Below are 14,502 nucleotides of genomic sequence, written 5' to 3' on the forward strand. Positions count from 1 at the left end.
TTACAAAGGGATCTTGATCAAATGGGTCAATTGATTGAAAAAATGGCAGATGGAGTTCAATCTGGATAAATGTGAGATATTGGGTTTTAGTACAGCAAACAAAGGTAGGGCTTATGCAATTAATGGTAGGGCCTTGGCTAGTGTTGTAGAACAGCGGAACTTAGGAGTGCGAGTACATAATTCTTTGGAGATTATGCCAAATATAGTCAGGGTGGTTAAAAAGGTGTTTTGCATGCTTGCCTTCATTGATTTCATTGCTCAGTCCTCTCAGAAGTTAGGAAGTCATGTTGAGGTTGTACAGATCGATGAGGCCTCTTCTGGAATACTACGTCCAGTTCTGATTGTCCAGTTATAGAAAGGATAGTATCAATCCGGAGAGAGTTCAGAAGATATTTGCCAGGATGTTACTGGGTATGGAGGTTTGCATTCTAAGGAAAACCTGTAACTTTTGTCACTGGAGGGTAGGAGGTTGAGAGGTGGCCTGATAAAAGATTATAAAGTTATAATGAGGGATATAGACAGAGTTAATTGTAGTTGTCTTTTGCCAAGGTTGGGGGATTTCAAGACTAGGGGCATGTTTTTAAGGTGAGAGGAGAGAGCTTTGAAAAAGATATGATGGACAAGTATTTTTAAACAAAGGGTGGTTCATGTGTAGAATGAACTTCCTGAGGAAGTGATGGATGTGGGTACAATTAGTGTTTGAAAGACATTTGGATAGCTGCATGAATAGGAAAGATTTGGAGGGATATGGGCCAGGAGCAGGCAGATGGGACTAGTTTAGTTTGGGCTTATGTTTGGCATAGACTGGTTGGACCGAAGGCTCTGTTTCCATGCTGTATGACTCCGACTATAGTGTGTGCAGTACATAAAGTGCTGAAATCTATAAATAGTGCATGCCTTGCATTTGATATTCTTGTTCAGGTTCATGCGGTGTACTCTGCTACAAAGCAAGCTTGTGCAGTTAGTACAACTACACAGCTAGATAAGTTGAGAGTCAGCTCAGCATCAGGTTGGGCTGATGCATGCCGAAAAAACCTTGAATACCACTGGGCCACTGAATTCATTTGTTAATAACTCAGCTGATGAAGCTCTCAGCTGCTTGACAAGATCAAATCTCTGCTGCTGTCCGCCACTTTGCCATCTCAACTAGACTTTATAAAGACAAGCATCCAATGCTCACATGAGATGTTTCTGGTTTGGAAACCTTTCAGTGAATTGGTGTATCACTAATACAAACTTACATATAGATTAGAAGGATCACCAGACCTGACAATTTTTTAACTCTTGATTTTTTTTCGCGGATGGCGCCAGACCTGCTGAGCTTCTCCAGCAACTTTTGTTTTTGTTCCTGATTTATAGAATCCACAATTCTTTTGGTTTTTATACAGATTAGAAATTGGATTAGGGACTCAGTCCATCAAGCCATTCTGACATTTAACAAGGTCAGCGGAAGGAGTGAGAATTAAGCCAGACCATTCATCTAGTCACTTAGCACATGTAATCTTTCCACACTGTCCTTCCTACTGTCTGGTGACTCACTACTTGCTGATCGTAAAAAATTATCAACTATCCAAAGTTCACCAAGTACCAGTACTTGCTTTGGTGGTTGCAAGTTTCAGATCCAGTGATGGTTTTTCTGTGTGATTGCTCTGGAGTTGCTTTGACTGGGCAGGCAACATGCCTTTGGTATCTGAAAACAGAATGAGGACTGGAGTGTTGGATGAGCTAGAGGCTGGCTCTGAAAGCAACAGATTTGGGGTCAACATCATATGCAGCTTGGATTTCAAGCCAGATTGTTTCATAAGTGTTTTATGGGAGTTGAAGTGACTTAAGGTGAGAACATACCATCATCCTGAACTATCTCAGCAATGTTAGATTCTCATGTCTCTGTTGCAGTGAGACCCATAATGCAAAGAATAACCCCCACTGTAGGTGTGTTAGTCTTTGCTTCTGGCATTTTCTTTTGTTTCCTAAAACAAACGGAAGAATGTAAGTAAGGGTTTGTTTGGTGTTTTGAAGGAGCATGGTTTAAATTTCAGAAATTAGAAATCTACGCTTTACACTGCTCAAAGTTAAGTGCAACAAAGAGTACTTTATCTCTTTATTGAAAGAAACTTGGTGTGAATGTTTATGTCCCGAATGGCATGTAATTTGTTCATTTTGGTGGCCTAGTTGCGATTTTATGCATTCACTCAAGCTAATTTGTTAAACAGAGGCATGATGTGACCCCTGGTCCTATTGAGCCAAGCAGCATACAAAGTTCATGCTGCCTCCATTTACCTGAGTGCAGGATGCAGCTGAACAGCGTGCTGGGACACTTATGTTCAGCATGATGGTTTAACTGTATTCAAGGCTAGAAACTTTCAAATAAACCTGTTCAGAGATCTTATTACACACTTCTGGAACAGGTGGGACTTGAACTTGGGCCTCAAGGCTCAGAGAGAGGGATATTACAAGAGCTCGTCTATTCATAATTCAAGAACCAGGGGAATCTGTGTAGGGATTTTTGACTAGGTTAAGATGCCTAGTAGAGGTATGTGACTTTGGTTTAACCCTTAATGAGATGCTTAGAGACCATTTGTATGTGGGATTAATGATGTAACCATGCAAAAGTGCCTACTAGCTGAAGCCCAACTGGACTTCACATAGGCACTATAACTGGCTTTATCATTGGAACATATGACACTGGAGCATATGAATTGCAGGCTATTCTAATGGAGGTGAATGCCCTCGCCAATCTGACTGATCTTGGGGAAGACCGCTTGAATAGAGACAATTGCACAGCTTCACTCAGAACATATCATGAACAGAGGTCAGCCCACAGCAAAACCCCAAAATTTACCTAAGCCTCAGCCAAGCATTTAAAATTTTCTTCAGCAGTCAGGCCAGCAAGCTATTGGAGTTGCTGCCAATGTACAGATTTGAGACAATAGAAGAGTCCTACTTGACTTAAATTCAGTAAGTGAACTCGTAGGTCAGTACCCAGAAGAATGCACAAGCTGGAAGATTCACCTACATTTTGTCTGGAACAGTTAAATTGCTTAGTAATATCCAATTTGGAACCAATCAAATTACATGTTTGGTTAAATGGTCGCCTGGTTCTAATAGTGGTCGATACTGGTTCAAACATGCCAGTGAACGCACAACCATTCTTTAACAAAATTCACTCTGGATTCCAACTGGTTTGTGCAAGACATCAACTAGACTGAGAATCTATACCTGGGAACCTTTACAGATTAAATCTCAAATGAAAAGTAGCTAGGTCATTCCTGAGGAAATGGTGGATGTGGGTACACTTGATGGAAACATGAATAGGAAGGGTTTGGAGGGATATGGACCAGGAGCAGGCAGGTGGGACTAGTTTAGTTTGGGATGGACTGGTTGGACTGAAGGGTCTGTTTCTGTGCTGTGTGACTCTAAGACTATGACTCTATGTAGGAATAGGCTCGGGCCCAAGCTTGATTGGCTGAAATTTGTTGAGAAAGATTAGCCTAGATTGGCTCAATATTTTTTGATTAGAAAATGGCTGCCAAAGTGAAGTCCTAATTTAATAATCAAATGATTTTCAGGAAGATCTAGGGACTATTAAAGGAGCCAAGGCAATCTTGAATTTGACCAAGAAGCAATTCCACAATTCTGCAAGGCCAGCCAGTGCTTTACCTTATCAGTAAAAATGGAGGCAGAAATCAAAAGACTGGAAGGTGAGGGAATCATCAAACCAGTCCAATTTGTGGAATGGGCAGCACTGGTCTTACCAGTTATGAAGCCTGATGGCATACTTCGCTTTTGTGGAGATTTTAAACAAATGGTAAACCACTTTTTGCATATTGATAAATACCCTAAACCTCAGATAGAGGATTTATATGCAGATCTGGCAGGTGGAGACTGTCCTTCCTTAACAAAGCTGGACATGAAATATGCATTCTTGCAATTGCAGTTAGATGAGGATTCCCAGAAGTATGCTAAAATTAATTCCATAAAGGCTGTATCAATATACGAGACAGCCATTTGGGGTACCATCAACCTGTGCAATTTTTCAGTAGATGATGGAGAACATTTAACAAGGTCTACCCCGAGTCACCATTATTCTAGATGACATGCTAATACCAGGGAAACCCAATAAGAAGCATTTAGGGAACTTGGACATAATCCTTAGATGTTTCTCCTAGGTGGGCATATACCATAGAAGGAAAAAAAATGTATTACAAGCATGCCAAGTGACCTAGATGGGCTAGAATTGATAAGTCCAGGTTGTACCCTTTAGAAAATAAAGTGAGGGCAAACAAAGGTGCCCAGCTTCCATGTCTGTAATGGAGCTTAGGTCTTTCTTGGGCTGTTGAGTTATTGCAGAAAGTTCATACATAACCTGGCCTACATCCTAGCACTTTTGCATCACCTCTTAAAGATTGGTCAGTCTTGGAAATGATCGCATAGCCAAAACCATAGCCTTCAGGGAAGAGAAGAAACAGCTATCACCCTCTAAGGTGTTGACACACTATGATCCTAAGTGAGATCTGGTATTGACATGCAATGTCTTCCTATAGTAGTAGCTTGCAAGTAGCCCAATGGAGAGGAGCATCTAATAGCATATGCATCCAGAACTTTGGCTAACGATAGGGAAGGAAGATTTGGCAGTTACATCTAGAGTCAGGAAGTTCCACCAATACCTAACACATGTAAATTTGTAATAATAATGGACTACAAACTACTGTTAGGTCTATTTAAAGAGGACATGGTAGTGCCGTTCATTCTTCAGGCCAAATTCAACAGTGAGCTTTAATACTAATTGCATATAATTATAAGTTGGAACACTGTTTGAGAGGCCAAATAGCAAATGTGGATGCATTGAGCTGTCTCTCCCTTGCAGGTACACCACTAGTAGTTCTACCTGTGACCAAAACTTTCAGGCACAACAGGCAAGCTGCTGTGCATTACATGCCACCCAAATCAGAGGCACTGTTGGAGGAACCTGATCGGGTGCTAAATACTCCAGGAAGAGCTACAAATAAAAATAAATCAGCCTATGTCCATGGATTTGGAGGTGGAGGGATATAGTGATTGTAACAATGTCAGCCAGGTGAATCTCAAAGAATATGAGTTGTCTGAATGAGGCTGTTAATCTGGTTCTTATCAGGGACCCCTTTCTGACAGATATAAACAGAACAAGAGTTTCAGTTCACTCTGAGAGCTGGCTCTGAGGGAGCTGGATCAGTGTCAATGACTTTCCACATGTTAATAAAGGGTGACTTGGTGACAGGATGGCTCTGTGGAGTTATTTCAGAAAGCACAGGAAGAATACAGGCAGAAAAATATTAAAATCGTAATTCAAAAAGTGGAGTTGGGAATCTTTGATCTAAAAATAGGACTGTGCCTGAATTGTTTTGCAGTAATGGTGCAGGACATGCGGCAGCTGCCTAAGAAGCCTGGAGCAGAATAATGGCAAATTGGTCCATTGGCTTCATTAGAATGGCATTCAGTGAGCTAAAAGCACCATTCACACCATCAATGGCAGCTTTTTGGTAATGGGAGGGAATGAATTTGGATGAAGGGTATCAATAATGGGCAGTGATAACAGCTGGAACTTCCGGTTTAAATGTTTTTTGACTCCACGTTAAGCTAAGTTTTTTTAATGCTGACCGTTTTGGTGATGGTTTCAAGTGGTTTGTTTAATGATTGCTGGAGAGGGTACATGTGGACAAAGAGAAGTCATATTGGTTCACCATTGCAGAAACTTCTCTGGCACATAGGACAGAGCTAGGGTCTCAACTAGGGGCTAACCCCTGTATTAGTACAAATGTGGAAATTACTTTTAATGCAGCCAACCTTGATTGTGCTATGCTCAGGATTGCATGAGAACATAAGTAGATTGATGAGTATGCTACATGGGCCACTGAATCCACTTCTCATTCAATATGAAGATCAGTTAGGAACAACCAGATGAAAGCAGACATACGTTGCCAAATGAAATTATTTCAGTCAGAATGTTAGAAATCGTTATAAGTCTATGGGAGTGATTTTCTCATGTGTTTACATGTTGTGTCATTCTAAATAATTCTAAAGCCCAGGTTTCAATTTTTAGCAAGATATCTTACAGACAAGGATCTGGGTATATAGTAACCGATCTAGACTTCCACACATTGTTGAAAACGTATAAAACTTCAAAATTTTTCTCACATTTTGCTTCCGCGGCTTCTGGACCATATCCTGCTGTGCTGTAAGTGTACTTATCTGACTAAAGCAAAACTGGGAATTAATATTATTTCCCACTTTCAATCATTGTTCCCAATTCTATTCAATGATTTTCCAAACTGACTCCGTTAATTACTGTTCTTCTTTCAAATGGAGTTATCCATATCACTCCTCCAAGGACAATGGACTCTTTATGGAGAAAACTTGAATTTCTTTGAGATACGTAAACATTTAATATTTCCTTACTTTCTACTTTGTGCAAAGTGCAATAGATCTATTCAGAAACAATCTTGCCAGTTAGAATAAAACAGGAATTTCTCTAAAGCATGAAACAAAAGAAACCAGGCAAGGCTGGTCTAACACACAATATTTTATTTGGCTAAATTTTGAATAATTTCTTAAAACAATGTTACATAGTTTAACACTTTAAAGTTTAAAGAACATTAAAGTTTAATGCAGCAACTAGTCAATGCAAAATTTTAAAAAGGTGAACGTGACATCACATTAAAAAATACTTTATCTTTTGATCTTTCAAAATTCAAGCTTTAGCTAAAAAGAATCTTACATTTACTTTTGATAGGAGTCCAAAGTTATTAAATTTTGCATTCTCTCTTTCATTACATGAACTCCAAACTCTGTGGATAATTGCATAGCTTCTAACACATGATAGCTTTTCACTACCTGTGGAATGACCATTTCCTCAGTGGCATCTAAAATGGAACACATTTTGCTCAGGTGAAGCATTGCTTCAGACTATGAATGGCACCTTGGCTGGTCCTGCAGCTTGATGACGCAAGTGCTAGTGGGTGGTAAAATTTTCACTCTCCCTTGTGAACGACAGATTCACATAATAACAAGTGGCCTGCCGAAATAGGATATTGTCACTTGACTAGTAATCCAAAGATCAGGCTAATGTTCTAGGGCCAGGGTTCAAAACCCACCATGGTAACTGATGGAATATAAATGCAAGGTTGATCCTACCAGTACTAGATGCTCGGCCTAAAGATTAAACAATGCATGTTTAAGCATACGTGGCCAGTACAGTGAAACTGCAGATGGCTCATTAAATCAGTTATGGTTTCTTTGATCAGTCCAAATATTACTCGTATAACTGATAATTCTAGAACTAATTCTTGAAAATGAGCCCCCAGTCATGTGGGGATATATGTATTTATCAGAACAAAACCATCCTGAGTAAATAGGTGCAAATCTCTATGACAAAATTTGAACTGAATGAATAAATCTGAAATTAAGAGCTGATCTAATGGCAACCATAACCATTGTTGATTATTGTTCAAACCCATCTTGTTCCTTTCAGGGAAGGAAATACTTTCCTTGTCTGGCCTACCTGTGATTCCAGATCCACAGTGACATACTTGATTCTTAACTGACCTCCGAAAAAGCCTACTAAATTCAAGAATGAATTAGTGATGGGAAAAAAATGCCAGAGACCACTCACATCCTATCAAAGAATAAAGAAAAAAAATCTACTGAACGTACCATTGTCTCAGCTTGGCAATAAAAGACTGTAACTATTTCCAAATTGTTTATATTCTGAAGTAGTAGTTTGCTTTCATGAAAGGTTTGAGAAGTTTCCACTTTATTAAACGAATGTGGGTTCTTGTTTTTCTCACTAACCAGTATTTTCACCTGACAAGGGCAATTTTCTAACTAACAGTAATAATGTACATTCTCATTTTTTGCCACAAACTTCTCCTCTTCTCTGCGTAATTTGATCAGGAATAACAGAGTAGAAAAGGTAAATCTCATCACAATTGTAAAGACAGTCCCTTAGATATCAACTAAAAAAATGGAAATATTTCTTTAGTCCATGCATTACCAGAGCGTTGGTCAATATCTATACAGCTTTTTGTTGTCAAGCCCTTACCTCACTTTCCATTGACACAGGAATACATTTAGCCATATCACTCTTCAAAGCATGTCACTAAGACCTTTGGCAAGATCTTAATATTATGTTTCAACTGTCATCCGTCAAGTTTGATTTTCTGAGCTCTTTTGTGACAAAATCAGCAAAGCAGCTTCATCAACATTGTTGAATTTTACTTTTACATTTGCCATTCCTATTTTCAGTGCCTTTCCACTCCATCAAGACATTTTTATTTCAGAACTACAGAAACCTGTGATTCAGAAATGCCATGTTTTTGTGCAACTAGCTTTCGAATTTACGATTCCTTCAAACTGTTGAGAAGATTTCCGTATTCATGCAGTGACAAATGATTTTTTCTGCTAATGTGACAATTGGAAACTGGACTTCCATTTCTCTCTCTCTCTCTCACCCACTCACAAACAGGTGGAAACCAGATCAAACTGGTTCTCACATTTATTGAGCATAGTTCCCAGTCAGATTGAGAGGGTTTCCAAAGGGCAGTCCAACTGAATTTGAAACAATTATTTTATTTCTCTCTCCACAGATGCTGCTGAGTTTCTACAGTATTATTCTTTACATGTTGAGAGGAAATTAGATTGAAAGATGAAAAATCTTATTCAAGTAGGATTTCTATTAACAATTAACAACTGTGACTTTAATCAGTTTAGGATAACGACCAGGACCATAACCTAGAACCCTCACTTTCTTTCCTTATTTTTGAAGAAACCCAAATGAAAATAGTAAGAACTTTCTCTACGCATTTTCCAGCAGTATTTCTAAATCAAATCTAGAATAATTTCTGTCGACCTTTTCAACCCAAAAGGCCAGCACTTTCCAAGGGTATTTTTCTTTTGCGGGGGTAATGCTGTTAAGTTGCTGCTGAACAAACATTTTAGCCCTCAAAGTCTAATATTATATTTTTAAAATGTCAAATTTCTTCTTTAAGTAGCCTGTCATAGGACTTTAATATAAAACCACTTTCAAATTTCTATTTAATATATTTCACTTCCTGTCTTAATCCTAAGTGTGCACTCCAATCTTCAATTCATTCTCTAGGAGTTGATTAAAAACTGAAGGATAACCAATGCATTTTATATCCCATTTTCCTGTTTCTGAGAATTCTTTAATTGGCTGCCTGGTAGTATTGATGCCCCTATTGTTTGCAGAAGAATCAAACTAACACCAGGAAATGTGAAATGCAATCCTGGGCAATTCCTAAGAAGTCAGCAGTAAGTGTTATCAGTTTGCCATTGACTCAAAATTGGGGCATTAAGAGTGATTTTCAAAGCAAATTATAGTTGCTTAGAATTTTTAAAAATCCATGACTATAAAAAACATTTAAAGGTACATTTATAATAAATGAAGATTGCTGCTAGGGTGAAGAGGAGCTGAAGGAGCTGTTCATTTTGCCATATGCATATTGTGTCCAGGTTAAGTGATTACATTCTTATGATGCACAAATTGTTCCACTATATAAATGTCACAGTTTTTCAAAATCCAACATGTTGTAGCAAAGTTGGATAGAGTACTTGTGGATTGAGAGGCAAGAAGTTAGAATTTGGTATTTTTAAAATGCTGGGTGGGGGGAATCATTGTGTGGTCCCTTTAAAAGGTGATGTGCTTTTTGTATGTTTAGAAATATAAAGAAAATGTCTGTGACCAGTTTGAATGTTTGAAAGTACATAGGGAGCACCTGAATTGAACCTTTTGTACCAAAAGGCCATAAAGTTAGCAGTCAACCAGCAGTTTTGTTTTGTTACCAAGACAACAAGTTTTGAATTTAGCAATCAATTTTAATCAGGCATTTGGGTATCAAAAACCAATTAAATTAAAATCCTGCTGTGTTCCTCCATCTTCACACCATGTTATCTCAGATTCTCCAGCATCGGCAGTTCCTACCATCTCTATAAATTTAAATCTGAAGGTTTTGACAACATAGGTCAAATCCTGGTGCAAGAAGTTGATATGTCATCAAGGGTATAAAAGAAGAAGGTGGTTGGACATGGAAGGGAGAACTAACTGCCATCTGCCAGAGTTAACAACTCTCAGCTCTCAACAGAGAATCACTGGCTCTCACACTCTTATAAGTCTTAGAGAAAGCACCACCTAAATGTCAAAAGTACCAATGGCACAACTAATTATTCCTCCTGGCAAAACAAATGACAGAGGAAGCATTCTTGACAGAACATTCGACGGAGAAGGCACTGGCATTCTAGTCAACACATAATCTGGCTTTAATTTCAAAAGACTACATTGTATTTTTATTTTGTTTATTTTATTTTAGATAAGTGGGACTTCTATTTGTTGAAACAGCATACCATTAGAAACTTATTTTATGTGGGAATAGTAGTTGGAAGTGATTATTCGGTTTGTTAATAGTTTAGTTAATTTGTTCACTGTTAGAGTTAGACAAAATAAATTGTTGCTTGTTGATACATAAAATGAGTGTCAGGGGTTTATTTTATTTAACCACCAGAAGTTCCTGAAAGGCAGTTTACACCACTGTTCACTCCTTTTGAACAAGATTATAGGGCAAGGCGTTCCTATTTGGGAGTTTCGATTTTAGTCCTCAGAGAGGGGGCTAAACCTCCACTTCATTACAGATTGAGGGCACATCCAGTTTATCAAGCCAAGACCTCTCACACTCCAAGCGAGAATCATACCCTAGACCTCGGGTCGAGGATTTGTGTAGGCTGGGACAGATCCATGAATGGGATTTGAATGGATATGAACAGATTTAGGGAACAAAAGATTCCAGCAGATTTAAATAGACTTGGGGACTAGTGTCCCAGACCTCTAAAAAAAAGTTAGAAGTGGTGAATCTGTTATAAAGCAGAGGTTGACACCCCTTATGATGCCTAAAACGAAAACACCCTTTCTATGTATTACCAAACTTTCAAGCTGCTCACAGGCAATTTGTTTACATTTCTAATCTTACAAAAATCTCATCATCTTTTAAAGGGACCATGCAATGCTTTCTCCTCCCTATCATTTTACAAACACCAAATTCTAAATTCCTGCCTCTCAATCCACAAGTGCTCTACCCAACTTTGCAACAATTATATTACTTTAAGAAGAAAGAAAATTGTTCTTCCGTTCAACAATTTTGAACATTTTCATTCGCCAAGTACTTCAACATAGTCAGCATCATTAACTTCTGCAAAATAAAAATAAAAACAAGTGAATAATAAATTGTGAGATTGTATTGAAATCATGTTTAAATCATTTCAAAGTTGCTTTTATCTATTTTCTGCCAACTTCTTTTTTGTTCCAACTTTATTTTCTTTTTAGATCTCTGCAACCCAATGCCATTTCTAACTGGGTTTAAGCACATGTTACCGTGAATGCCTGGTAATTATACCACATAGCTGCGAGGAGATGACTCAAAGTAGCTCAATTGATATTTCCGATAATATTGTCTTCAATAACTTATTAATGATGTAAACTTCTCATATAAACTATAGCATTCTGGAAAAAGAAAGAAAATGGTAGCATGAAATGCTTGGCAGTGGCTGAAAGCAAAATATCTAATAAAACTTAGGCTTGATGACACTACAATGGCCTAAATTGCTGCAAACCACTCTTCCACCCGATTATAGTTCCTCTTTTACCTTACATTTTTAAAAAAGTTCATTTAAGTAATATATTATTGAATTGAGACCATGTTGTAAACTGGAGGCAAGCTTTGCAGCTGCAAGTAGCCTACCTCTCACCTGAGAATGTGCCCAGTATTACTTCTGTCATTGAGCAGTCAAGAGCTTACATTTCTTTCTTAAGCAGTAGTCATAGAACATAGAACATAGAACATAGAACAGTACAGCACAGAACAGGCCCTTCAGCCCACAATGTTGTGCCGACCATTGATCCTCATGGATGCACCCTCAAATTTCTGTGACCATATGCATGTCCAGCAGTCTCTTAAATGACCCCAATGACCTTGCTTCCACAACTGCTGCTGGCAACGCATTCCATGCTCTCACAACTCTCTGCGTAAAGAACCTGCCTCTGACATCCCCTCTATACTTTCCACCAACCAGCTTAAAACTATGACCCCTCGTGCTAGCCATTTCTGCCCTGGGAAATAGTCTCTGGCTATCGACTCTATCTATGCCTCTCATTATCTTGTATACCTCAATTAGGTCCCCTCTCCTCCTCCTTTTCTCCAATGAAAAGAGACCGAGCTCAGTCAACCTCTCTTCATAAGATAAGCCCTCCAGTCCAGGCAGCATCCTGGTAAACCTCCTCTGAACCCTCTCCAAAGCATCCACATCTTTCCTATAATAGGGCGCCCAGAACTGGACGCAGTATTCCAAGTGCGGTCTAACCAAAGTTTTATAGAGCTGCAACAAGATCTCACGACTCTTGAACTCAATCCCCCTGTTAATGAAAGCCAAAACACCATATGCTTTCTTAACAACCCTGTCCACTTGGGTGGCCATTTTAAGGGATCTATGTATCTGCACACCAAGATCCCTCTGTTCCTCCACGCTGCCAAGAATCCTATCCTTAATCCTGTACTCAGCTTTCAAATTCGACCTTCCAAATGTGAAATGTAATAATGTGTCAGATGCCAACTATTGTTTCAATTTTTTTTGCACATGCAACCTTACACAACTGATTTCATAAAATAGGAATTCTGCAGCAGAGGTAGACATTTCTTACTGATAGTGTTCAGAAATCAGTAACTATGTAGGGGAGCTGGTAGCATGTGGGATTGTTGCTGTACTGCATTGGTAATCAGGAGACCCAAGCTAATGTCCTGGGAATCCAAGTTCAAATCCCATCATTGGAGATGGTGAAATTTGAATTTGGTTAACGATCTGGAATTAAAACCTGGTCTACTGTGATCATGAAACCATTGTCAATTGTCAAAAACATTCACCTGGTTTATTAATGTCCTCACCTGGTCTTGCCTACTTAGGACTCCAGATCCACAGCAATGATGTTGACTCTAAAATGCCTTAGGAATGGCCCAGCAGGTTACTCAGTAATATCTAACTACACAAAGCCTAATAGAAGGAATGAAATCAGACAGACTACTTGGCATCTACCAAGGCACTGGAAACAAAGATCGGTTGGAACGTGAGTTGTGAAGAGCACGTAAGGAGCCTAAAAAGGGATATAGATAGGTTTGGTAATAGGGCAAAGATCTGGCAAATGGAGTACAATTTTGGAAATTGTGAAGTTGTCCATTTTTGCAGAAAGAATAAAAAAGAAGCATATCATCTAAATTGTGAGAGATTGCAAAGTTCTGAGATGCAGAGAGACCTGTGAATCCTAGGGTATGAATCTCAGCAGGCCAGTATATACATACGGCAAATGATCAGGGAAGCTAATAGAATATTATGTTTTATTGTGAGGGTAACTGAATGCAAGATTAAGGAGGTTATGTTTTAGTTACACAGGGCATTGGTGAGGCCACATCTGGAGTAGTGTGTAGAGTATTTATGGAAGGAAGTTAATGCATTGGAAGCAGTTCAGAGAAGGTTTTCCAGACTAATACAGCAAACGTTTTATTAACCAGCATCTTTGGCAGCAGGAGCGTGCCGGTTAATCAAATATCCCGGATAATCATGAGATGTGCATAACCGCAGTAAACTGTGGTCAAGCGAAGCTTCGAAATATCAACATCCCTGAAAGAATCTATGTAAAACTGTCGACACATCTCCTAAGATCAACGTAAAAATACACAGTAAATAATAAAAATGTAATGCAGGGGTATACACATTACTGTTATATATCATTTACGGCATAAATACTCAGACATCACTGTATTTGAGGTAAATAGTTTTTGCCGGTTTATCAAGAGTGCTAGTTGATAGGGTGCCTGTTGAAACAAAGTTTGCTCTACCTGGAATGAGCACATTGCCTTATAAGGAAAGGCTAGACAAGCTAGGTCTGTATCCTCTGGAATATAGAAAATTCAGTGGTGACTTAATTGAAACATATAAAATCCCAAAGGGACTAAAGAGTGGATGTTGAAAGAATGTTCTCTCATATGTAAGAATCTATAACCAGGGGTCATAAAAATAAGAGATGCCTATTTATTTCACAGACGAGGAAACATTTTTCATCACAGAGGGTTACATAGAACATTACAGCACAGTACATGCCCTTCGTCCCTCAATGTTGTGCCGACCTGTCATACTGATCTCAAGCTCATCTAACCTACACTATTGCATGTACGTCCATATGCTTGTCCAATGATGACTTAAATGTACCTAAAGTTGGCGAATCCACTACCGTTGCAGGCTAAGCGTTCCATTCCCTTACTACTCTCTGAGTAAAGAAACTACCTCTGACATCTGTCCTATATCTTTCACCCCTCAATTTAAAGCTATGCCCCCTCGTGCTCGCCATCACCATCCTAGGAAAAAGGCTCTCCCTATCCACCCTATCTAACCCTCTGATTATTTTATATGTTT

General features: G+C 38.8%; 1 protein-coding gene and 1 long non-coding RNA gene across 3 annotated transcripts in view; one reads left to right on the plus strand and one right to left on the minus strand.

Moving 5' to 3' along the window:
• Window positions 1-14,502, plus strand: part of LOC132210438 (uncharacterized) — a 41,076-nt gene that overhangs the window by 15,139 nt on the left and 11,435 nt on the right. The gene's annotated exons all lie outside the window — the stretch shown is intronic.
• si:ch73-264p11.1 (uncharacterized protein LOC100000923 homolog) overlaps window positions 11,089-14,502 on the minus strand; it is a 47,908-nt gene continuing 44,494 nt past the window's right edge. For both annotated transcript variants that reach the window (XM_048540951.2, XM_048540950.2), the window contains exon 6: window positions 11,089-11,234. In XM_048540951.2, coding sequence (XP_048396908.1) covers window positions 11,194-11,234 — 41 coding nt within the window. In that variant the 3' untranslated portion in view covers window positions 11,089-11,193. The remainder of the gene's footprint in view (window positions 11,235-14,502) is intronic.

Source organism: Stegostoma tigrinum, chromosome 12 (assembly GCF_030684315.1).
Source record: "Stegostoma tigrinum isolate sSteTig4 chromosome 12, sSteTig4.hap1, whole genome shotgun sequence".
Taxonomy (NCBI): Eukaryota; Metazoa; Chordata; class Chondrichthyes; order Orectolobiformes; family Stegostomatidae; genus Stegostoma; species Stegostoma tigrinum.